This window comes from Myripristis murdjan, chromosome 14, assembly GCF_902150065.1.
Source record: "Myripristis murdjan chromosome 14, fMyrMur1.1, whole genome shotgun sequence".
In the NCBI taxonomy this organism is placed as follows: Eukaryota; Metazoa; Chordata; class Actinopteri; order Holocentriformes; family Holocentridae; genus Myripristis; species Myripristis murdjan.
This window is the reverse complement of record NC_043993.1, coordinates 25,749,706-25,774,549: the sequence shown is the minus strand read 5'-3', so window position 1 is coordinate 25,774,549 and position 24,844 is coordinate 25,749,706. Positions and strand designations below refer to the sequence as shown.

Sequence of the window (24,844 nt, the reverse complement as noted above, 5' to 3'; positions counted from 1 at the left end):
GCTGCGAGCTGCGCACACGGTGACGGAGAGAGCCAGGTGCCTGCTTTCTCACAAAGGAAGTTTCAATAAAGTTATTCAAACAAACTCTTGTGCCGACGCGATGACATCAGTGAACGCTGTGGCAGTTTTCTTAGCAAGGTGCACCACCCGGAAATACCGCAGTCCCACGCTGGTTCTACTCATTCGGTTTCTGTGACTGTCACGCTGTGATATTTCTAATGAATTAGACTTAAACCACACCTGTGATGACTATGTAACTTGAATGCTTTGAGTAAACTGAGCCAAAAGTATCTTCCAGGTCCAGAAACACAATATTAAATATATTTTGATTATATTTTGCTGTTTGGCTGATTAAATTGAATGCCAAATCATACTTGTGTATTTAAATAAGCATCCTGGTATTCCTGCTTTTGCATTGATTTGTGAATCAGCTCATTCCTTTGTAAGTAGTTTACCAACATATGCACAAATTAAAGAGAATATTTTCTTCTATATTCAGCAGCCACAAGGCCCAAAATTGGCTTATGGCTGGAGAATCTTTCACTTTAAATATAATTGTAGCATGAGCAGTATGCAGCCAATGTATAGGCTAATTGCTCCAGTTCAGCGGTTTGGTGTCTAAGCTCCGGAGCTCCTGGGGTGGGGTTTAAAAAAAATGTTTAAACAAATATCATTCCTCTGACTGCCACCAAACAGATGGCACTTTCATCAAGTTTCTCATCGCATTTTGTTAAAAACAGACAGTGGTTGGGGGTAAATTACTTCATCTCTTTGGTACATGACAGCTATGCAGAGGCTCCTGTCAACCCGACTGTGTGTCAGTTTGCATCAGTTTACATGCAGAGATGCTGTTTTCATTTTATGTATGAAATATGCTTTATTTGTGTTTTTTATTATTACATGATGGAGTTATGTTACCAAACTATTTAGCCCACTCAATAAAAAATTATGCTTTTAAGCTGGCATTTCAAGATTTATGTTACTGGTGGATTATTATGACTTTAGATCTGTTAATAGGTAAAACGGTCTCAAGAAAGACAAAGTGTCCTGCTTCATGACTCGACGGCCAGTGGCTCTGACCTTCAGACAAAACAAAGTGCCCGCTACTGTCCAATCTCAAACACATCACACACCTGGTTCCTGAGGGCAGATTTTGCAGCTGGTGCTCCACCTGTCTGACCCCTCAGGTGCTGCTGCTGTGTGCGGGACGTCCGCATCCTCCTCTACTCCCTGTGCAACGCTGTCTGCACCTCCTCCTCTTTGTCTGTCACATCAGTTGTGTTTGTGGGTGACACAGCAGAGATAAAGAGAGGGTCCGCCTCCTGTCACAGTGCATCAACCCCTCTGAGTCAAACGTGCTTAAAAAAAAATCTGAAATGGGAAATGAGAAATGGGAAACGGGATTGTCTGTGAATAGAAGCGGCCTGCTCATCACCCTCTGGAAATCAATGTCTAAATTGTGAACACAGCTGAGCCGTTGGTGTCCCTCCACTATCATCAGCACCCTTTAATGTGATGAAAACATCCACTGTCCCTCCTGCAGCCGCAAGAGAGACGCTTGATATCTCACAACCAATTTTCACAAGTCAATAACCGAAAGCTTTCTCACATCACAGCCGGAGTTTTCCTCCGCCTCTTCCTGTGTCGGGCTCCGACACGTTGCCCGCACCGACGAGTGGGTGTTTGGCTGTCAGACGCTGTTGATGAAGGAGCTGTGTAATTCCAGGGCGGAGAAAAAGGACCGGAGGGACTGCCACCAATCCTGCACACACAGGCAACCATCTGTTCCCCCCTAAAAAATACCTGCCACCTCAACAAGCCTCTTCCCGAGAAGAAAAACACTCACCACTCCTCCTCTGCTGCTGCAACATACTGTCGGCCACCCTGCATGGAGCCACACACACTGACTGAACGCACTAATCACTGCATATTGGAGGAATAATACACCGTTTACACTTTATTCTAAGTCTTGCACTGTCCTTTTGCACTGTATGTGAAGCCCCGTTGACCCCTGCACCACGTGTCAGGATGTACTGTGGCACTGGTTAAGCTGTCAATATGTCCTTGCACCACGCTTATCAGGACATGTGCATTAATTGCACTTGCTAAACAAAGTTATTCTGATTCTGATTGACTTTTTTTCTCATTTTACATATCGAACAGTTATTATGTTATGCGAAAGTGATGTGATCGGCTGCTACGACGCCAGTTCAAGCCGATCCAGAAGGACAAAGCAGATGGAAATTGAAAGTATGATTTAAATCCTTTATTCTAAGGCAAGCAGGGAATATGTTTTATATTGCACATTTTCATTAGGTATTCAGGAACATAAAACATGTAGGTTGGTGGTTGGAGAGTTCAATCGTCAGGAAAAAAAAAAAAAAAAAAAACGTTGGTGGATGTGCAGCCCTCTCTCTCTCTGGCTCGTGGCTGTGACTGTAAGCTGTTATCTTTGTTGTGCTGGCTGGGTAGCAGGAAGCCGAGGGAGGGGAGTGTCACGGTCGCCCCTGTAGGCTCAGCTCTCACTAACTGTAACTGAGTGGCACTTCTCTCTTTTATCTGTGCTATTTTGTGTTTCACTTCATTACACTTGCATGGGCTCAAATTCTGAATCTAATAGCATTACCGCGAAGCTTAGCATACTTTAGCTCTTACCTTCCACGCTAATGCACACTTGATCGTACATTTGTATTTGCCTTTCCTTTTCGTGATCCATCCTGCAACATGTTTTTTTTTTTTTTTTCAAGCAGCTTGCCGCATCAAAATTTTCATGTATCCCATGGCTGTATGCCTCAGTTCTTCTCAGAGACTCTCATAATGTAATAAATACACACTTTGCTCTTATATTTTCAAGGTGTGTGCAGAATAACAGATGTAGATATGTGATCCAGAGCACTAATATTGTTGATTGTCTGACGTTAAGTTCTTACTTTAATGCAATTATGCGCTCAATTCTCAGTTGTAATTCTTATGAGAATGAGCTCTGCCTGTAACCTCTTAGCACATTCGGATTTAAGAGCTAATTACTTCGCTCAGTCCTGCTCGATTTATTCTCGCCACATTATGGAATCATTTACGAAGTCAGACATTAAGGACTGCCCGATGGCCCGAGGCCAGTAACACGTTGAATTGGGCCAGTTAATTGGCCCAAGGGTTTATAGTCTCACGGTTTCTCACCCAGTGATAATCCTGCTCCATTTTTCTCTCTGCTCTGTCACTGTTCCAGTGTCCTCTCTGTTGTATGCTTTTTCTTTCTTTCTTTTTTTTTTGACCGCTGAAATTAGACGACACCTGATCCTGAGAGAGTTGTGTGAAGCTAACTACAAAAGAGCTGTCAAGTTGCAAAGCAGAAACAGCCAGTTTCTTTCATCATGCAAGCAACAGTTTTCTGTGCTGAAAATGCATAAATTCCATACGCTTTGTACTGTTTGTCAGCAATTTCCAGGAAAGGTAGAGTGAGCTGGCTCATGTTTAAAAGCACAGATAATTAATGCGAACACACACTTGGTGTCCGTGACAAGACTCAGCAGTGCCCAGCTTGTATGTTGGCAAAGCAACTACCTGAGAGGCCTTTATTAGGTCCCATTAAGGTGTGTGAGAGACGGATGAAGTGAGGAAGAAACTGGCCCCATAAATTAAACATGAACATGACGTAGCACAAAAAGTACTCGTGCAGAGGGATTGCATCTACTAACACAGCCTTTTTACAGTCTTAGCCTTACAATAGAGCCCTCGGCAGTGCTTAGCCTTCAGAGACCGAATGCACATAGATCAGAAAAGATATAAACTCTCAACAATCTTTGGCTTGTCCCGTTAAATGTGTATCTTAACTTAAACCAACGGTGTCAGAGAAGCTGTCAGAAACGCACTCTCGAGAGAAACCAAGAGGGATATCAACTCTTCCTTTTCCTGAAAATGTGTCTTGATATTGGTAACATAAAATAAAAATGAAATAAATCCAGACTGGCTGACACATGATCAACCGTCCCACTGACAGATGACTGACGGTTTCCTCGAAGCGTTCCTGCAGAGCGCTCACATGTGAAGGGCTGGAAATCTTCAAAGTCTCGACACACAACTTTCTCTTGTTATGCATCAAACTCATTTACTTCCAAGTTTAACACAGTCGAGTGTTAACTTGGCTACTGCAGCACAGTTAAGCTGCTTTCTGTCATTATTGTGAGATTTATGTCTTTGTTGCTTTTGAAGCATCACCTGCTACAAGACTTATAAGTGTACAAAAAAAAAAAAATTGTTGTGAAGATTTGAATATCTGACTAGCCAAACAGTCCCAGTTGAACAAATGAAACAGATAACTGTAATGCTGGGTCTATTTGTTATTCTCCACTATGACTCACTTCTCAAATGGCATATTGTCTTTAAATGTCTCAGATGTGGTGATTGTTTTAAGGCATTAACATTTAACATTGGAATTTTTTGCTGCAGTAATTCAGTTTAGTATTTCATTGCCGTGGCCACTAAAGCTGTGACTGAGTGACTGAAAAGGCCACTGGGCTGCCCACAGTTTACAGTGTGTGAGCGAAAAGTGATCAGAGTCATAGTGACTTCCACCATGATAAAACTGGGTCAATGTAACCCCCACCCCCTCCACCACAGGCGAGGCTGAAAAAGGAAAAAAAGATGAGGATACCATCACCAGGCTCTGTGCGTGGATATAAGCATGGAGACACTCGAGCGTGGTTTGCTTTTTCTACGGGTCGGTATCTGTGTTGTGTGGGCCTGAACGTATTCTCTGAATATTTTGACGTGCTTCCTCCTCCCCTGTGGTGTGTGGTACATGGTTTATCGTGTCATGTCACTCTGTCTCCCTGTATTTTCTGTCTCCCGGCTCTGTCTCTGTCTGACAGTCTCTGTGGTGTCCACGGTATCTGCAGTGCTCCTTTCACTCCTTCTGTTAACTTCTTGGTGCTCCACTCCTAAGAATGATAAAGACAGCAAGGCTTTGAAGAAAAATCCACCTAATACCCCAGCACTGTTAACAACAGGTATTGGTGATGTAGCTTGTATTTGATTTTATTCCTGTGGATAATATGGACGACAGGATGCATTTAGATATTTCCTGTAGAGCTGCAACAGAGCAGAACAGCAGAAACATTTCAGGATTTGGTGTTGGCCCCTCAGCGTCCAATAATCATGCAGGGGAAATCCATCAGAGAAAAGCCAATTTCTGCACTGACAGTAGCCTCAATAAACCAAAATGCAATGCAGCCACAAGACATGTTGTGTATTGAGTAAGCAGTGCAACTTCTGATTTGCTCTGACTGAAAAAAAAAAAAAAAAAAAAAAATTCTCTTGTTGTGCAGCACATATAATTCTGGGAAATGTAGGAAGTTACAAACCGAAGGGGTTATTATAACATCATAAAAATCCCCAGAAATGCATTGAACTTTAAATACCGTTAACAGTGTAAGAGTGTCTGAGGGTGGATTTTTCCTTAAATAATAATAATAATCTGTCAAAATATGCTTATACCTGAAAGCAAGGCTCAGAATGAATGAAATATATAAATCTGGAGATGTAAAGACTAAAGCTTGAGTCTTGAAGGTGACCATAGGTGATAATATAAGACTGCCCATCTACAGCATTAATGCACTGTGTGTTATTTTATCACAAGGTAAATATTTGTAAGTTATGGTCAGCTGATCTCTGTTTTCTCTACAGCTGATCTGCAATGTTGTGTTTGTGGTTTCTCTCAGTTTATACTATGGCCTGGGAAAATGTTCACCTCTGATTGGCCCAAAGGTGTCAATTAACTTAATTTATAGCTCAGGCTGGCCCGAACGGTCCGAAGTGATTGGCTGGGGACAGGCCGTGTTGTTTCTTTTCAAATAACCGCACAGCTCTCAAGCATTAAGTAGCACTAAAAATGGATGTGCCACCACAGCGTAAGCATCCCACTGAGCCAATAGCTGACACCGTGATTGACTTTGTTGTTTTTTCCTGCCGAGCGTTCTGCAGATCTCCACAAGCTTGGTGGATAAAGCAGTGCAAAGGCAGCAGTGCAACACAATGACGACACCGTCACTGCCTTTTTGTGTCACAGTTTTCTGTAGTTGATGCAAAATTATTTCCCGGCAATAATCCTAGTATATGATTTTTTTTTTTTTTTTTAGAAAATAAGCTTAAATGGTTTTGTGGGAAAACTATAATTAGCTTGCTAGATAAATTAAGGGACATACTGTTTTACTGCATGCCAGCAACAGATTTTAGTATTAGTCTGCTGTCACACTGGTTCCAGAAATTAAATCTTTCAAACCTAAAATACACATTATTGTCTTTGTCAATGCAGCTAATAGCAGAAATATTGTTTTCCCATCAATTCTCAGACTGTAGGCTGAATCACAATGTTTATTGAATTCTCGTGATAAGATTTAAAACCCACTTTATGATTTTTGTATTTTATTGATCGCCAATGTTCAATGAATTACAAATTTCATAGACTGTTACAGCATCATCACATAGCGCTCTTGTGTCCTGCATAGTGAGCACAAATATTTTAACGAGGCTGGACAGTTTTGACAGTTGACTTGGCTTCACTTATTACTTAACATGGGTGGTTTCGATCCACTGACACAAGTTTGTACGACTTACTCGCCGTCGGTGATGTCATTGCATGGATATTTTCTCCAGAGGCAATCCCTTTTGTCAACGTGGTAGCTAGTTGTCCGAGCAAGCAAGCAGCTAACTAACGAATAGAAGTAAACAGGGTCAGGGTCACACTGACACTGGTATATTCACCTACTATGCAAATTTTCCCTCATGGAACATTTTTTTTGCCAGTACAGCTGAAAGGCGGAGTGATATGTGCAAAGTACGGGCTCCAGTCGCAAAATAGTTCCAGGATATAGCCACCCAATGGGTGAAATAGGCATAGGAATACATTATTGTTGTATCATTTTGTTGTGGATGATTTCAACAATTTTAGCAACTTTTTGTGGATTAAAAGTGTTGGCCATCAACTAATCCTGCCGCCACCTGGTCAATCAGATAATTAGTCAACAATGTCAAACACAGTGATTGCCTCCGGAAAAGTGTTCATGCATTAATATCACTAGCTGCAAGTAAGTCATACCACCTTTGTCAGTAAATCCAAAAACTATCTGATTAATTGCCCTAATTTGTTCTTTAAGGATGAGATGAGGAGTCATCATTGCTGCTGTTGCAAACAACTCGTTCATCTGATGTGGCTTACATGACTGAATTTCAAGTTTGGTGTGTTTATATGCCACCACATTGCTCTGTGAGATATGTTGCTTTCTGGCCAGTGACACCATATAGGTACATGTTTTTGAGGGCAAATATTACACTTTTTGGATCATACTTAATATGTTTAATTTAAACTGCAGCAGATAAACACACAATAATCTGCACAGGTACACCGAACAAAAGCAAAGCCCCTATGAACAATGTGAGCCCTTATTTTTCCTGGGGCGATTAATTCCAGCACCAGCAGCATGGAGCGATTGTGTTTGCTCCCCCCTCCCTCTAAGCTCAAGTGATAATAAGGCTTAGCACTGGCTCATAGGTGTTTTGGAATTACAAGAAGCCTCTTATTTTACATGCAGTGACTGCCCAATTTGCTTAAGTAGCGGGGTAACTTTCTGTAACGTGAGATTATCTTGTTAGCAAGGGCTGGGAGTGACTGCATTCCAGGTATTAGTCAAACCCTCAGGTGTTAACAAGGAAACGGAGATTATGTTAGCAGAAAGTTTTCATTTCAGCGCCTAACACCCCAAATATTATGGACGAGCATTTTCTTTCTGGCGAACGGGCCATGGTATAAGCAGGTTAACAGACTGTGACGTGTATGTTTAAATGGATCCAGCGAAGGCAATCACCCTTGGCCACAGCGTCATCCATTCAAACCTTTCAACATACACGTCATCGGGTCCCTACCCTTACATAATTCAGCCTTTCATTTGCAGCAAATGTGAAAGGAATTATGTCTGACATGTTTACGGTCAAAACTGAGATGCAACTCTGTTGGTCTTTTGGTTTTGTACAGTGTGGTCTTTGTATGTTTTTGGTATGCAAAAAAAACCCATCAACAACAGCTAAAGAATACTTCAAGAATATGCAAAACATCAGAATTTATTATTGCTTTCTGTGTGTGGTGTTACTATTAGTCTGGAGATTGAATTTATTTGACATTACACATATGGCATAATTAACCATGGTGAAGTTGACTGTCATAACCATATTACCCAGTATTTCCTCACATACCAAAGAAAATAAGCATCAGTGCTCGTAACTATAAATATGCACTGTATTATGTAAATATTTTCTAACTGTAAGGCAATATTTATTATTTGCATTGGTGTGTGAATGTATTTGAAATGTAAAGTAAGTGTGCCCCACTAAATATTTATTATGTTTGTGACAGTACCTGACCATTCTTCTCTCTGTTTCTCTCTCCTTCTTCATTGCACAGCTTTGCATAGACCCAGATGCCTCCCCTCCCTCTTGACGAGCGCATAGTGGTTATTCAGCGCCCTAAAAACTTGGCCCTGTGTGAGGGCTCCCCACAGACCATCCCGCAGCCCTCGTCCCAAATATCAGCCTCCGCAAATGGACATCTCGCCCACCCTCCTCATCTCCACCACCCCCAGTCCCATTCCTATTCGCCCACCTGTAACTCTCTGACTCTGGAATGCAAGCGCAGATCGTCCCGCGTGCAGAGGTTCAAGGGCGACCAGGCTGTCGTCCAGGCGGGTGTCAGACACATCCCTAGTCACTGCCACAGCAACGGCACAGTAACTCTCGGGCCGCGTCTTCCCTCCCACACACATACCATCGATATCAAGGTATCATTGGACAAAGGTGTAAAGGGAGGAGGGTACAGCAACTCATTAAGGCGCAGCTCGAGTGTAAAAGGTGGCAGAGGGAAGCGTGTGTCTTTACATTTGGATCCGGGGCAAGGTGAGAAAAAAAACGGAACTACAGGGAGGCCAGGTGGCGCCGATCACACCTCACAAAGAAATCACCAGAGTCAGCTGTCAGCTCCAGCTGGAGGGTTCCTGCAGTTTGTCCCGGCCCAGGCGCAGCAGCTTAAGTTAAGAAAAGAGAAGGAGAAGGACCAAGCTGGTGTTGCTGCTAGTTTCCTGCACAAAAGTGACCAGGAAGTCGCCTCCGTTGGGAATAAGAAGAATTCCAAACTGGGAACTGTCCATCAAAACCATAATCCTCACGGCCTGCCCTACCACCACAACTCGCTCCCCGTGCCCCATGCCGCCATCCTAAACTCTAACTACCCCTCATCCCCTCCCTGCCTCCCCACTCATGCCCCTACCTCGTTCCAGCAGCTCAGCCAGCCCCGCCCGTCCCGTAGCAGGGACCACCGCCCTCACATTCTTCATGGTCTACCCCTCTCCCCCTGCTCCTCCCACGGCGGAGGCTTCCCCAGCCCCGACCACACCTGCACCATAGATTTCAGCCACCCCTTCAGCTGTGGCTGCTGGAAGCTAGTGAAATGCAAAGGGTGTAGGGCGCATTCTGCCAGCTGCCAAGGTGGTGGAGGAAGTCCGTCCTCCTCAATTTCCTGTGTTCACAATGTTGGATCAGTGAACAGAGGCGGCAAAACAATGGGCCTGAAAACTCTGGGCGGGTGCCTCTCCACCGCCTCCACGTCCAACACCTCCTCCTCTAACAGCACTGTGTCTGACTGCCGAGCCGGCCTTTTCAAACCCCTCAGCTGTGCCTCATGCTCCAGCGAGGCTGGCAACTTCGAGAGTCCTGCTGTCCTCCGTAAAAAACTGGTGGGGGGATGCCTGCCTTGCACCCCACTGTCCTCCTCCGCCCCACTCCGGGCGTTGCAGAGCTGCGTGACCGGCTGCAATCCCAAAGCCAGTCAGACCGGCAGCTCCACCTGCAGTTACTGCAGCAGCGACCCCATAGTGGTGACTTTTAACCCGCGCCGAGGCAAGCCTCCGGGGAGAGGCATTGGCTCAGCGCACCCAATGGGTGTGTTCCAATCTGATGACGATGACTACAGTGTGCGCACAATCTGGCCTGATGAATTGGCTAAAAAGATGACCCATTCTAAAGCCCAAAAGAATCACTGTGCCGGGATAGGGGTTGGAATCGGGAAAATATGCATGAGCAAGGGGCAAAACAGCAGTAACGGAACAGGCCTCGTCCTCCTGGACTGTCAAAACCTGCGGGAGTTCACACAGTCGCAGCTAACAGACCATGCTGGCCGACGCCGGCTCCAGCAGGGCAAGATGGCTGCCCTCGATTTTCTCAGTTCTGGGTCGAGGTCTGGGCACGATGAAGGCCAAAACTCCCTGAAGAGGCTCTTGAATAAGGCTGAAGACCCAGGAATGGGAGATGCTACTGAGCAAGATGAAGATGCAGCATATCCTCGCTCCCCTTCTCCCCACTCCACCTCCCCCCAGTCACCCATTTCATTTTCACCCACACCATCTGCCCCCAGCACCCTCATCAAACCCAAACCCAGGCAGAGAGACAGGGAGGGAGGCCACTCTCTCCCATCCGCTCAGTCCCTTCACCTGGTCCTAAACTCACTCAACAGAGAGCAAGATGAGGAGAACAGCAGAGGTAAGAGCCACCTAGACTTATACAGGTGCAAAAACTTGCCATCTTAATATTTAATTTACCCTCAAATTAAAATCTTTATTTGAAGAAAGTCTTAAAACTTAAAATCTTAAAAAAAATAAATAAATAAATAAAAAAAAGTGTAATTATCTGCCAGTCGGGTGAAATATTGGCACTTATTTCCAGTGCAGTTTCACTTGTTTGAGTAATCAGTTTTTTTCAGGAAATATGTATAAATACATAGAAACAAAGCAGAATGAGTCAGATCAGCCAACTAGCATCAAGTAATTAATATTCATTGATACTGAATTCAATAAATTCAATAAAATTCTGAAACAAGTTGATCAGCACTGGAAACAACGGGGATTATCTGATCCCACTGGCAGCATTCTTAGCTTGTTTTAAGAAAACTAAGATTTTAAGACTGAATGTGAGATTAAATGTCTTTTTTTTTTTTTTTTTTTTTTTTTTTTCTCTGTGTGGTAACTGGCAGCAGACAGAAACAAAAGCTAGAGCAGGAGCAGGGGGTAGTGATATGTATTTGTATCTCACCAGCTTGAACTGTAATAACCAAAATAAAAGCAGAACTACTGTATTGTCTCGGTTTTGGCAGTGTATCCCTATCAGAACTGGAGCCAGTGAACCTCTTTCTTACTGTCAACTTAATCAAATCAAAGTACAGGCTCGTAGCAAACCATGTTCTCATGACAGTGAGTCATGGAGACGTAGTTTTCTATATAAAGCAAGCCAAGACCTGGGATTGGGTTTATTATAGAGAGGTTAAATCCTGTTCAGTTGAATGCTATTTATTGTTGGTGAGTGTTCATTTTAATAAAATGAATATGAGAACCTTTGTAAAACTGCAGGTTTTCAGTACTTGAATTGGGAGGAAAAGCAAATTAACTTCACAAAGTCAAGAAATGTAATAATTGAGATGCCATGATTTTTGGTGAGTGTATTTATACTCCACAGAGGAACATTTCGCTTGATTGTGATGACCCTATGAACCGATGATCATCACCTTTCCTTTATTGCTACTCTTATGGCTGTTCAGACCAAATGCAAAGTGAATTTTTCGTGCAAATGTAGTGGCAAATTTTTCACTTGAGTGGAAAAATTCTGCGTTTTTACATCATTCACAGCGCAGAAATTTGCCTCATTTGTGTTGTTTCCATCTATTCATGTCTTTAGATTCATTTTTTATGTAATTACGGCACATGAAAAACTCGCTTCACATTTGGTCTAAACACACAGGCCAAAATTTGGAATCTAAAAATCTATTGGGCAGATTAATCGAAGTTTGATGAGCATTTTGAAGCTCAAACTGGCACGCAAGATATCATTAATGTAAGTAACAGGTTGCCATGATATTTGGTGAGTGCATTCATGCTTCTTAGAGGACGATTCCTCTTTATTTTGATACACACCATCTTTCCTGTAGTGCCACCCTGTGGCCAAAATTTGATATATTAAAATCTATCAGGCGGATTGCCATGAACTTTGGAATTCATGCTACCCACAGGATGAACCCTGTAAACTCTGGTGACCTCATGACCGTTCCTGTAGCACCATCCTCAGGCTAAAATGTACAAACTTCTTAACTACTTTAATTCTTGCCAAGCCAGCGAGACATCAGCAGGGCCTGTGCTAGTTTTAGTAATAGCTCCAGATACCCCAGTAAAAGGTACTAATTGGGTTTTGTCTCTTTCCTACCACCAAAATATTATTTCTATAAACTTATTTGTCTAATGCCCCTTCATCTCATTTGTGCTTGACATCACTCAGTGGCAATAACTTGACTTCCCTCATACAATGCAGCAGACTTTTCTCACCATACTATATCTCTGTGTCTCGTTCTCCCAGTGCATCTTTCTTTGCCGCTCTCCTCTTCACTTCCGGCTTCTCTGTCTGACGAGTCCGTGATGACTCCTGACGCGGAGAATGCCGTGATCAGTCCCATCCTGCCTTTCCTGTTCCTGGGGAATGAACGAGACGCCCAGGACCTGGACCTGCTGCTGCGCCTCAACATTGGCTACGTGGTCAACGTGACCACACACCTGCCCCTCTACCACCTCAACTCTGGACTGGTGCGCTACAAAAGGCTGCCGGCCACCGACAACAGCAAACAAAACCTACGCCAGTACTTTGAGGAGGTTTTTGAGTTCATCGGTGAGTGTGTTTTCATAAAGTAAGACAGAATGTTTTCCATCAGATAGGAAGTGATTTAAGACAGAGGTAATAATGGTCAATGGAAAGACATTAAGGTTTGTACTGTGCTTACCAGGAGATCACGCATCTACTTGTCTTGACGTAATCAGTTATGGCATTTAAACTGGACAAAATGTGGCTTTTAGTTTTGTTGTCCTCTCAAAGCTGCAGAGTACTGTGTGCTTCTCCTCATGTCACTGGATCTGTGGTAGAAAATATTCGTCTTTGGACAAGCCTGTTTAGTGATTGGTAGTTAAATCAAGCTTCAGAGCCAACCCAGTTGTAAACTAAGTAATATTACAGCAGTAGTTTACCCAGTAATAACCAATTTACCCTCTGGAGTCAATAAAGTATTTCTGATTCTGATTCTGAATAGGACATTTGTTTTGTGGTTAAACATCCACCAAGGAACTGAAACCTCCCATCACCCCTATCCGTCTGTCTATCTGTCCAATTGTCCATCTGTCTGCCAGCAGGATAGCCCAAAAATTACTGGACAGATTTACATGAAAAATGGTGGAAAGGTTGATCATTGGCCAGGGAAGAAGTGATTAACATTTCGGGCCATGGTGATGGACAGGGCTTAGCACAAACAAGGCAGTAGTTTCCAAATACATGCACATAACATCATAAAACCCAATGGGACGCTTGTTCCAGAGAAAGTTTAGAAGAGAGACGGCTCACTGTAGAGCCATTCCCTGTATCTGTGCCCCGCCCCTTTAGGAGATACTATCACTTCCACCCATCCACAATGTTCACAGGACTTCCAACATTTCCAAATGAGGTGGGGGGGATACCGCGTCCACGTAGGAGACCACAGCTGTGCACCATTTCATAGCTTCAGCACAGCTTGTACTGTAGTATCTTTTGTACAGAGTATCTTTGGTTGCTCATTGGTTAAGGTGGTGCTGACCACCTTTACATGCTGACTGGCTGAAAGAGGTGTGTCCTATGACGACGACATTGTCTGGAGTGGGTGGAGCTTTGCACAAACCCCTGTTCGTTTGTTTGTTTGTTTCCAAATGCATCCATGTAACACCACAAAACATAGTCGGAAGTTGGTCATGGGTCAAGACGGCACAATGCAATTTTCCCTGCTGATTGGTCAGAAGGGGTGACATCACTTTTGTGGAAAGGAGGCGGGGCTTAGCCAATACAGGGCTGTAACTTCCAGCTGTGACCTTGGTGGAGCTCTTTAGTGCCTTCTTGTTTGACTTTATATTCTTTCATTGTTTCTCAGAGGGAATATTAATTTGTCCATGTATTACTAGATGGATTAAAAAGTAAGAGTAAGAATATGATCCACTGGTTGGTAGATGGGTTAGATGACTTGGTGGTTAGATGTTGACCCACATTTGTTGAGGATGCAACGTAACCATTGTGGCTTCAATTAATGGCATTTAATTATAAAAATTAACTGTTAAGTTGTGGTGAAGACTTTTCTTTGATGTTAAAAATGTATTTGCCAACATGCTCACAGCTGGAAAACAAGGTAACTTTCACTTTCAAAAAGCTGTGTAGGCAGATTTTAATGCTTTCTTTGATGTTTTTTTTCTCTCCTTCTTGTCCACAGAAGAGGCACATCAGAGTGGACAAGGCGTGTTGGTACACTGCCAGGCAGGCGTGTCCCGTTCTGCAACCATTGTAATTGCCTACCTTATGAAGCACACCCTCATGACTATGACAGACGTCTACAAATACGTGCGGAGCCGCCGTCCCGTGGTGTCTCCCAATCTCAACTTCATGGGCCAGCTTTTGGAGTTTGAGAGGGACCTCAACTCTGGGGTCACACCTCGCATCCTGATACCTAAACTCAGCGGCCTGGAGACGCAGGTGTAAGGGACGGAGGTAAGGAGCGTAAGGAACAGAAGAGAGGTTAAGGTTACGGCTCTGCAAGGAGGAAGAAACGGACGTTAAAGCCGGATAAACAAGAGTAAAATAACCCAGAAGGGGTGCCACGCACATAAGATTGGAAAATATGATAAATGCTGCACTGTCATTTGGAAAATGGTGGTGCATTTGGCATATAGTGCACTTTTATTACTGTGAAACATGGAACAAATAACCGGATGGTTCAGTTGTTTAGGTAGTCTACACATTGTAACTCTTAGACAACTTGATCATCATCCAATATACTGTTTATAAAATATGTGCCAATATTTTGTATAGGCCTAATGTCACTCTCAGATATCTCTCTTCTTTTGACTTTCTGATGCCTCTTCCTTTCCATTCCCATAGTTTACATTCACAGCCACTATAGAAAACCGCTGACACTGTTGCCATTAAATACAAATGCATGCAGAGCAGAGAACAGACACAAATACGGAAAGAGTTCACTGTCGGTATCCTACTTCATCTGTAGCACTACTCGGACGTTTCCACCACATGTAGCACCAGACAGGATGTCGCAATGCACTTTACTGCCCATGTATTTTTTTGTTTGTTTGTTTGTTTGTTTATTTGTTGTTTTGCCAACTCAGTTGTGGTGACGGAGTTCGTTTGTTTAATCATCAATGGCTGAAATGTCACAAGACTAAGGAGAATTTGCCACAAAGACCTCAGTAATTGTTTTTAACTAATTTTATTCTACTGTTTTGTTTGTTTGTTTGTTTGTTTTGTTTTGTTTTGTTTTGTTTTTGTTTGTTTTTCATCATTTGGGAAATGTGCAATAGAGTAGCACGGACCTAGCAGCAATGTGAGCAGCATTTATCTGGGAAAATTAATAATGAAAGAAAAAAAAACAACTCGTGGTAACGCTTTACAATGATCTAAGTCCAGTGTAGCAACATGAGTATTAGCACATTGAAAATTATTATATAGTATTATTTAAATGCAGTGTTGTATATAAAATAGTAGTGAACAGTATACAACATAATGAAACTGCGGATGTCAGCACTAAAGGTGTTATTATATGCTTGAAGTATGTTTTTATCCTTTAATATCCAGGTTGATACACTGGAATAAGACTATTGTAAAGTGTTAACCAACTCTTTCACTAAATCATAAGAAACTACAGCTGAGCAGCACTTCCAGTACCTCATCTTGGCTGTTATTTTACACATGACATGGTTTCAGAGTGAGAGACAGTGTTAGTCGGCAGGCGTTTTCCTGCTGTTATAATGTGCTTTAAACAACAGACCTTCTCCAACTGTGCCCTGTTTATTTTTGTGGTGAATTCATACAAAAAAAAATGTATTTATTTTTATTTACATTTTTGTAATGTCGAGATTACGTTGTGTGTTTGCTTTCATTTTAAATATAGATGTGGTGACACAGTAGCTGTGCTTGCCGTGGGCAGATTATAATCTAGTGTTATAATCAAATGGTAGAAATTAGAGTGTGTGGAGAGGACAGAGGAGCAGCAGAGACATTCACACCTGGCCTGGATGATAGCAGCATGTTTTACCGTGCGGTCCAGTCACATTAAATCAAAAACATTTTCAAGATCGCAAAGCCAAACTATTTATCTGTGTTTCATATTTGAAAAACTGTATAAATCCATCTAACTCATCTAAATATACAGACTTTCAACATGTGTTTTTTCCCATCTTTGTCTCTCTGCCCTCATGTCTGTCTGTCCATCAGCGCCTTTGTTTCCTTTTCTCCTCGATTTCTGATCTGACTACTTTACTAGAGTATTTATTCATATTTATTTGGGTTTTGCCATCAACTCAACAAAATCTCGTTTCCCAAATGTCATTTCTTTAATTTTGTGGCGATGTGAACAAGACTCTCAGAATAATTTATGCCAAGAAATATAATGGCCTGGCAGTCAGGTCTAGGGGTCAAAGAAAATATTGTTTGTTCATTTGTTTGTTTGTTTGCTTTTCAATGTAGCACAACAAAATCATAAGACAGATCTGGTTTTGTTCTCGGCAGCCCGTTCCTGCTTTAGCTGATTGCCACTCTTCCTTCCTACCCGTAATTCTTTTCATTTGCCTTTTTATCTGTGTTTAACTTTGCCTGTAGAGGTGTGTAACTATGCTGCTTCTCTTACTACTATGCATTATTTTGAATCATGAAGGCATTGATAGGATTACATGTCACTTTGTTAAGGTCTCGGCCCGGGTCCTCTCCAACATGCATCAAATAACTGGGGATTTGTCACTGCTGGAGCTGAATAAATGGCAAGTTGCCATTTGCGAAATATGCACAGTCATAATGTTCAAAAGGTGCACAATGATGGAGGCAGGGACATTATAATTAGCAGAAGTTGTAAATTGTCATTTGTATTTGAGCCATTTCTGCAAACACATTCACGTGTCGTAAACTGGGAGGATCTTCCTTCAGATCTGAAGTGATTTTTTGCACGTAAATGATCATTCAAATTTCTTCTGGAACCATATTTACCACCTTTGCAATTGTTTTGGTACTTTCATTCATATATAACTTATATTTGAATATTGTGTGCAAAATGCAATTTATCCAGCTCTCAGTTTGAGGATCATACTTCCATAAATCTGTTTCATGTCGAAAACCTGAACTTAGTTGGGGGCTAATAATCTGTGATCTGTTAAGTGTAAGAATTATGTTGCACATTTTCTAAACTGATGCCATGCAAATTTTGTCTTCCTTTTAGATCACTGTGGGTCATGTATTTACTAAGTTGAAGCAGCAGATTTCAAGTTTGGGAGGAAAATGCTTATTTTTTTCTTAGCATCAATGGACAACTAGTAGCATGTGTGTTACGTTTTTAAAGTAGCAGATTAGAGCCACTGAGCGGTGGTTTTCAGGAGCAGCAGGACAAATCTGAAAAAGGGCAGTTCCTAAATGCAAGGACCTTCCTTGCTGTTAAGCTGGCAGTGTAATCGAAAAGAAATTGAAATTTGGCATGCTCACACAGGCACAATGTCCAGTTTGCAGCCAAAACAAAGTGTCAACTAATTGGCTGTGTTTTGTTTTTGTTTCGTTTTTTTTTTTTACGTAGGTTATGTTCTTGAGCCTTGTGATTCCACTTTATTTCCTTCGTTCAAATTATGTTTGTGTTTGTGTTTCCTCCGCTCATTTCCCAAGATGACTCAGGGTGAGACGAGGCTTGCTGAAGTTATGAGAGATGTGCACTTTAATGCCCGTGCAAGCAGGGACTATAAAAGACACAGAGCTGATAGAAAACTCCTGGAAAGAAATCTGAAACAAATTGAGCGTCAACAATCATAATTTGTTCAGGACTGCATGGAGAACGCTGCAGCACTAATTATTGCCAGTTTCCTCTCAGCTCATAGCTAACAACACACTTTGCAAGGCTCAAGGCAATGTATAGATATTTGCTTCAGTTGCTGTGTTTGGTGTAAGATCGACAGCAGCACAAATTCAGTGTCCCGTCTTCTATGCTACCACATTTATTCCCTTGCAGAGAGATCTTTGAAGAAAGATGCATTTAAAAATTAATTTATGGTGGCCCAAACGTCAGCCAAATGTAAACTAAAGAGCCTGCCTGCCACAGAAAACTAAATTACAAAATCAAAAAAAAAAAAAAAAAAAAGTCAAATCAACTGACACAGCCCTTGACATAAATCCAGTGGTTTAATATTAAATGTATTTTGAAGTCGATATTTTGAAGTATCAAAAGCTGCATTTTGAAAAGAGAAGCTTTTATCTTGAAGGTTTCCAGTATTTAAAATAGACGATAGGGAACGGCTAAAATGTGGCTGAGCTGATTTTAAAGGACAAGATGAGATTAATTGGTTTAAGCAAAACAGAACAGATCCGGTATTTGCAGTAAAAAAAAAAATTAAGTGAAAATGCCACAAAAAAAGAAAGGAAGTGTAACATATTAATTATCCCATTAAGTAGCGCATTAGAGCGTCACACTGATGGCCAGGTGTCAGCAAAGTCTCCTTCCTGCAACCTCTGAACTGCTGGAATGACGGGCTTAATTATTATCCAAGCCGTCTTAATTAAATTTTGAAATGACACTGGGAATAAGAGAAGGTGCTCTATATTTCCAGCTCCCCTGACTCAACAGTCTGTGCAGTTTAAATGTGAATAAGCTGAGCTGAACCGAGCTGGGAGCATTTTGGGACACAGTTCACCCCCCGCTTGTATTTCCTCCTTATTTAGGGAAAACTCTGGCATGTGTATGAACTTCAATGACTGTCTGCAGAGAGAAATGATTTTCTCCTGTAACTGACTGGTCCAGACAACAATCTGTCGTCATCAGTACCTGTGGTGCAGTTATCGCCTCACAATGTCCCACCACTGCTGCTGGACCTCGTTCATAGTTTTATTAACAGACTGGAGATTTTTGTCACTTATAAAGTGAATGAGCCCAATACAGACACTGACATCAAGTGGCAGATCAGTGTGAGTTGAACCTTCAGGTGTCAGTTTTCACTTGAGGATTGAAACAAAGCGGATTAGCATGTCAAGTTACCGTTTGCATCTGAAAGTGAAAAAGAGATTATTGCCATCAATCATCGAGTCATACTCAAAATCCCACATGGATCGAGCTATAATTGATTTATTTACTGAGTCTGCAGTTTCTGTTGATTGCATTTTAGAATCTAAATTCATCCAAAACTGATAAATTGACAAAATAGAGACCATAAACTCTATCTGTGCCAGATTTCAGTACAGGAAGTACTGTTTTAAATTAAAAGTACAATGAATACTGAGATTCAATACCATACTAATATCCACTTTGTGTGAGACCTTTTTTTTTAAATTGAAAATTATCTGATCGTCACCCGTCCCGCTCAGCTTTCACTTCAGATTATTCACTGAACAGAAAATGGTTGCTGGGTTTGAGCGGGACAGTCTTGGCCACCCTGAGCCCCTCTGCCCTCCTTCGGCTCGCCTCTGCAGTTGATCGATTATTGATCCTATAGGTGATCATGTGAGATTTAAAGACAGGGCTAATGCTCGGCTCTGTCAGAACCCAAAACATTTATCAAAGCTACAATGAGAGTGAATGCGTTTGGATACAAACTTTTGTACTTGAGATAAGGGTTCACGGGAGTCAGGCTCAACAAAGTTTCGCCAGAAAGTTAATTATTTAGTTAATAAAATTTCAATCCACTGCCAATTGCCCCTTTTCCAGATTTTAATAAAGCCGTTTAATTAAAAAGGCCCTGCAAGCAGTTCCTACAACCAAAATGCCTTCAGTTTATCCTTGTATAATTTGGTCCTCCACTATTGTATACTATGATTTTGTAAATTAATAGTTTCTGAATTTTGTTTCTGGTATTTATTTCCTGACTGGGTGACTTCAATATAGGCTATCTATTTTTCTACGGTCATGTTTCTTCATTGTGTTCACACAGGTTTAGGTGTGCACATATATCCATGTATTTACTTTTTTTTTTATGAGTCTTTGTTTTGTATGAAAGGCGCACCGCTGGGACAGTATGGCATCTTCCAACCACGTAGCAAAAACAAGGATCTTAAGCTGTGCTTGCGTAGCATTACAGTGTTATATTTTCACTCCTATCAGACCTCAGCGAACACAGGTCAACATGCCATCTTCCAGTGTTTACCTCCAGCCTTTATTTGAAGCTGGGGAGCTCAACCCGACATGCCGCTCACCCTTTCCAGCTCATTTCAGAGAAGGATCTACTGCTGAGCTTTGAAGAGGGCCTGCCTGTTGCTGTTGCTCCCTCATTTTTTTTTTTTTTTATACGAACTTTATATGCAAAGTGGTTGTCAAAGCAATTTCTTTAACTACATATTGTATAGATCTACTGTGCAGTGGCTCGCTCACAGCTGACCTCAGAAGTTTGTATTTGGAAGACGCTTCATCTAAGGATGCTGGGCTGGGGGGGGTAGTGAACTTGAACTTGAGCTTTTTCTCTTTTTCATTGATATGAACTGGGAGGGCCGGTGTGTGTCGATGAAGAACCGCAGTGTCAGTGTGTAAAAAAAAAAAAAAAATCTTCTGTTTTTGTGTTTTGCACTTGAACAGAAGACAAATGAAATGGGCTACTTTATGTATGATAAGTTCTGGAAACATTGTGTAACTGTGCATTGCTTATTTGTGGAACCTTTATTACCCTCTGTTTGTATTTTATCGCTCATTTTTTAAACATTGTATTATTTCCTGTACCAAATATTGAATTCCAGGATACTGATGAATATTTGATGAGGAGAATGATGATGGTGTGACTAAGGAAAATGCAGATCACCTCCCTCAGTGCTGACGGGGGTAAGAACTCTTCAGGTATGACTATCGTAGTAAAGCTGTGCTGTTTCACCCCCGCCGCCCCGCCTCCTCCGGAGAGCAAAACCTCCATGTTAACCTCCCTGACCCTCGCTTTTCATAATGAATTGTTTCTCTTAAGCAAATGTAATATTTTCATATTGTAGTAACTGGTCATTGTATTTAGACAATGTTTTTATCTTCATGTACTAACTACCCTTCGTAATTCTTTGTAAAAGAGGTGCACTGTGATTAATACAATGCTGCTATATCACAAAGACGTTGTTCGTACGTCAAGTTCAGCTGATGCAAAGTGGTGAATATCACTATAGGGTGACTGGTACAAAGTGGGCTTGCATGCGGAGGCCGTGCTCACATCCGCTCCGACTGAATCCGGACTCCAGTGCACTGCCGGGGTGCAGCGCCTCATGAGGCCAGATGCATTGATTTATCTCAGTGTGACTGTGTGCACGAGCGTAGGATCTGTAACTGGGAGGTCTCCCTTACAATCATGATAGATGGATTGAAAATAAAAAAGTACGTATGGAGGTGAACGGGTGGTGTAAGCCGGAAATTTCTTCAAACCTCGTCTTATTTCTCACTCAAAATAAAACTGTGATGTTAATTTTCCTGCAACAACGGGCTTCATTCTGGCAACGGAAGTTTTGTTTAGTTTCAGTCCCTGTTTGAGTCACACAGTATGTTAACGATTTCATCCAAATTACACTTTGAAGCACAGGAACATTTGGCATTTTCCTATTGCTTTTGACACTTTTTTTCTCCACAAATATTTTTTTGTCCTGTCCAATTTAGGCCCTGTCCTGATATCAGTGCTCATGTGCAACTCTGAAGATATTTTAGAAGAAAACGGAGCTAAAATGCATCAGAAACATGCAACTGAAAACTGAACAAAGTTGCAAATGTGCATCACAATGTGCATACCTATGCATGTGGCGTTGACATGCACATTTTAATTGTAATTAGGAGTTTGACTGGCAGTAGGAAAACATATATAAAACTGTATGCATTGCTGTGTTTGTGGCTCTACATACATATGCGCCTAAATACAAATGCTAACTAGCTGTCGGTAAGTTAGATTGTGGTTATCATTTTCTGGTTTAGTTTTCACAGTGCAGTTACAAATTACAATGTCTATTTACAAATTACACTGTGCATGTTAACATTAGCATATTGTGATAAATATTTGCAAATTTCAACGCACAACCTTGTTCATGTAGCAAAATCTGGAGTTGATTTCAGCTTCAGAGAGGGTCTCGTCTTTGCTTGTTTGCTCGAGCCGTGCGTTCCTGCTCTTGCGGCAAAGCCTCCACACATTTCATCGATGTCACATGTACACACTCGGGTGCAAAGGTTGTGCACTTTGGTGTGCTGGCGTTCAGCTGCACTTTTGTGCCCCTAAAAGATCTCATGTCATGTTTCTTTTTCCTGGGATCAAGAAAGTTCAAATCTGGCAGGAAGCAATATGCTGTTACAAGTTGGCAAACAGCGTGATTCAGTAATCTGTGATCCCGCTCTGTCCGGAAGAGAGAGAGAGAGAGAGAGAGAGAAAGAGAGAAAGAAAGAGAGAGAGGCTGTCTGTGTGAGCGCTGGAAGGGACAGGGAGGAAGCGAGGGATGACTCACATATGCTGTGCTCTCATCTCGCTATTAATGCTAAAAAACAAAAAGCAACTGGCACAGCTTCAGGACAATGACTGTCCATCAGTCTTAATGCTAATTGGTTCACTTTTAGTCAGCGTAAATGCCAAATTATTTGGCTTAAATTTCATGACAAATGGTTTTCATGTAATCACTATCATGTAAAGACGTTTTTTGTCGACAAAATTAATACTCAACAACAATAATGCATATCCGTCAGTAATCTAGACAGTTACAGGTAAAATCGCTGTATGTTTTATGCCTGTGCAAAAGTCAAGGCAAAATAAATGAGCGACCGCAGCTTTTGCCTTTTATAGCCCATGTTTGCTGTTGGTGTAAACTGCGTGTGAGCATAGAGCAAAGAGCATTTAGAAACTGAAATGTTTCGATCTACTCCGTCACAATAAAAATGTGTTTTTAGCATACAGGCGTGATTTGGATGTGTCAGTCTGAGCCGATCTCAGACATGAAATATGTAGCACAAAATAATATGCAAATAGTCAAACGAGTCGTACCGAAATAACCTTCGTTGAGCACGTGTACCCAGCTCGCCGGCCATTTTCTTTGTTTCCCCCAGCGAGGCTACGTCAGGACTATCATCCCAAATAGAAAGGCAGATATCTGGACTTCCATGAGAGGAATCAGGGCGTGTTGGGACAGGCTCGCAGGTGTGGAAAGGAGCATAGCAAGTACAAAATGTCTTGACCCGAGCAGCAAGGTGACACGACTTTGCTGTTGCTGCTTGTGATTGTCGCCGCTCCGATGGAGATACAAGGACGCAAGCAACATACAACGTGCAGGGAAACTGATACGAGATTTGATTTAGACTTTCTGTGTGGCGAGCCGAGTCACATTTTCATGGGAGCGCTCACTGGGTCGACAGAACCGGCAGTCGAGACAGAGATTGCTCATAAATGTCAAACCGAGTTCACACATACTGTACTTTCTCTTCTGTTTCTTCAACGTTTGATTAGCAGCCGTTCGGAAAAATCTGTTCCCCTGTCGGTCACATGAATGAAGATTTTACACCAAGTGGTTTAATCAGTGTCTTGTCTTCTCTTTCTGTTGGTTTTAGCTGAATATGATAATGTTACCATAATAGCATCCTAAAGTGTGCAGTACAAAACCTGATGGCTGGATTGTGAAGTTGTTCTCCATGTTAATTTCTAGTAAACACACTGGAACTGGCTCTTTTAATAAAAAAAAAAAAAAAAAAAAAAAGATAAGCGTGACTTTGTGGGAATGTTTCTTCTGTCAATTTATTGTAATTTTAGGTCATTTCCCCATCTATAGATACAAAACAGCAACACATAGATGCATATAGGAGTGCACTCAATATGTGCTGATCACAGATTCAGCATTAATTGTTTTAACCCTTTGGCGCATAGCGGTCACTACAGTGGACAGCTGTTTAAAAGTCATTTTCTCCTAAATGCAATGGTTTCTATGGTGGAATTGCATATCAGCTGTTAGAATGCTCTCAGTTCTTGTCCTTGAAAACATATTAATACTAGTATCATGACATGGTAATACCAGTCCTGCATCCTTAAAGAAGTATGGAGACTCACAAAAGTGTTCATGCCCTAAGAAGAGTAAAAACACATAAGAAAAAAAATCTTGACTCAGGCTTTCATAATTCATGCATCAAAGGGTTAAATGATTCAAAATTCAATATGATTCATAATACAATACAGCATAGAAAATATTCCATAAAGTCCCCAAAGCCTCTTGAGTTTAGTTAGTTTTAGTTTTTTTTTTTTTTTTTTCTTGACATTTTTAGTTTAAGTGTTTTTACTGTATTACTCTCATTAAATCAGTAGTCTGGAACCTATATGGCTCAGGTGCCAGAAGTCACATGGATTTCAATAGAAACCACATTAGAAAACACGCAAAGTAAAATAACAAAAACAATTACTACTAAAAAATTACTACTATAGGTCTCTCTCTCCCTCTCTCTCTCTCCCTCTCTCACTCACACACTCACACACTCAGAAACAGAAACAGTCCTCTGACATATGAGACAGTGACGGTTGTTTTACTCATCCTTTTTTACAGTCGTGAAGCATCAAGGCCTGTTTTGACCCCGGCTCTCACACTTTTTTTACCGGGTTTTTCTCCCGAGTGTCTGCTCTGTGTTCTGTTGAGTTTCTGTTGTCAGAAGTATGTAAACTCACCCAAAAAAAACACAATGCACATCATGAATTTTTTCACCCTCGATCAGAACAAACATGGCCACAACAGGATAAAAAGCAAGCACGCTAGACAGTGA

The 24,844-nt window shown here is 41.6% G+C and overlaps 1 protein-coding gene across 1 annotated transcript; it reads left to right on the top strand.

Moving 5' to 3' along the window:
• Positions 1–10,415: 10,415 nt before the first annotated feature.
• LOC115370924 (dual specificity protein phosphatase 10-like) lies at positions 10,416–16,114 on the top strand. The gene is made up of 3 exons (XM_030067997.1): positions 10,416–10,578; positions 12,439–12,744; positions 14,357–16,114. The coding sequence occupies exons 2-3, from the start codon at positions 12,498–12,500 to the stop codon at positions 14,620–14,622; spliced, it is 513 nt and encodes a 170-aa protein (XP_029923857.1). The 5' UTR covers positions 10,416–10,578; positions 12,439–12,497; the 3' UTR covers positions 14,623–16,114.
• Positions 16,115–24,844: the final 8,730 nt, after the last annotated feature.

Excerpts from the sequence above, each read along its gene's own strand:
- LOC115370924 (XM_030067997.1), top strand. The coding sequence starts at position 12,498 with ATGACTCCTGACGCGGAGAATGCCGTGATCAGTCCCATCCTGCCTTTC. Across the intron at positions 12,745-14,356 it reads GGAGGTTTTTGAGTTCATCG|AAGAGGCACATCAGAGTGGA; the intron begins GTGAGTGTGTTT and ends TCTTGTCCACAG.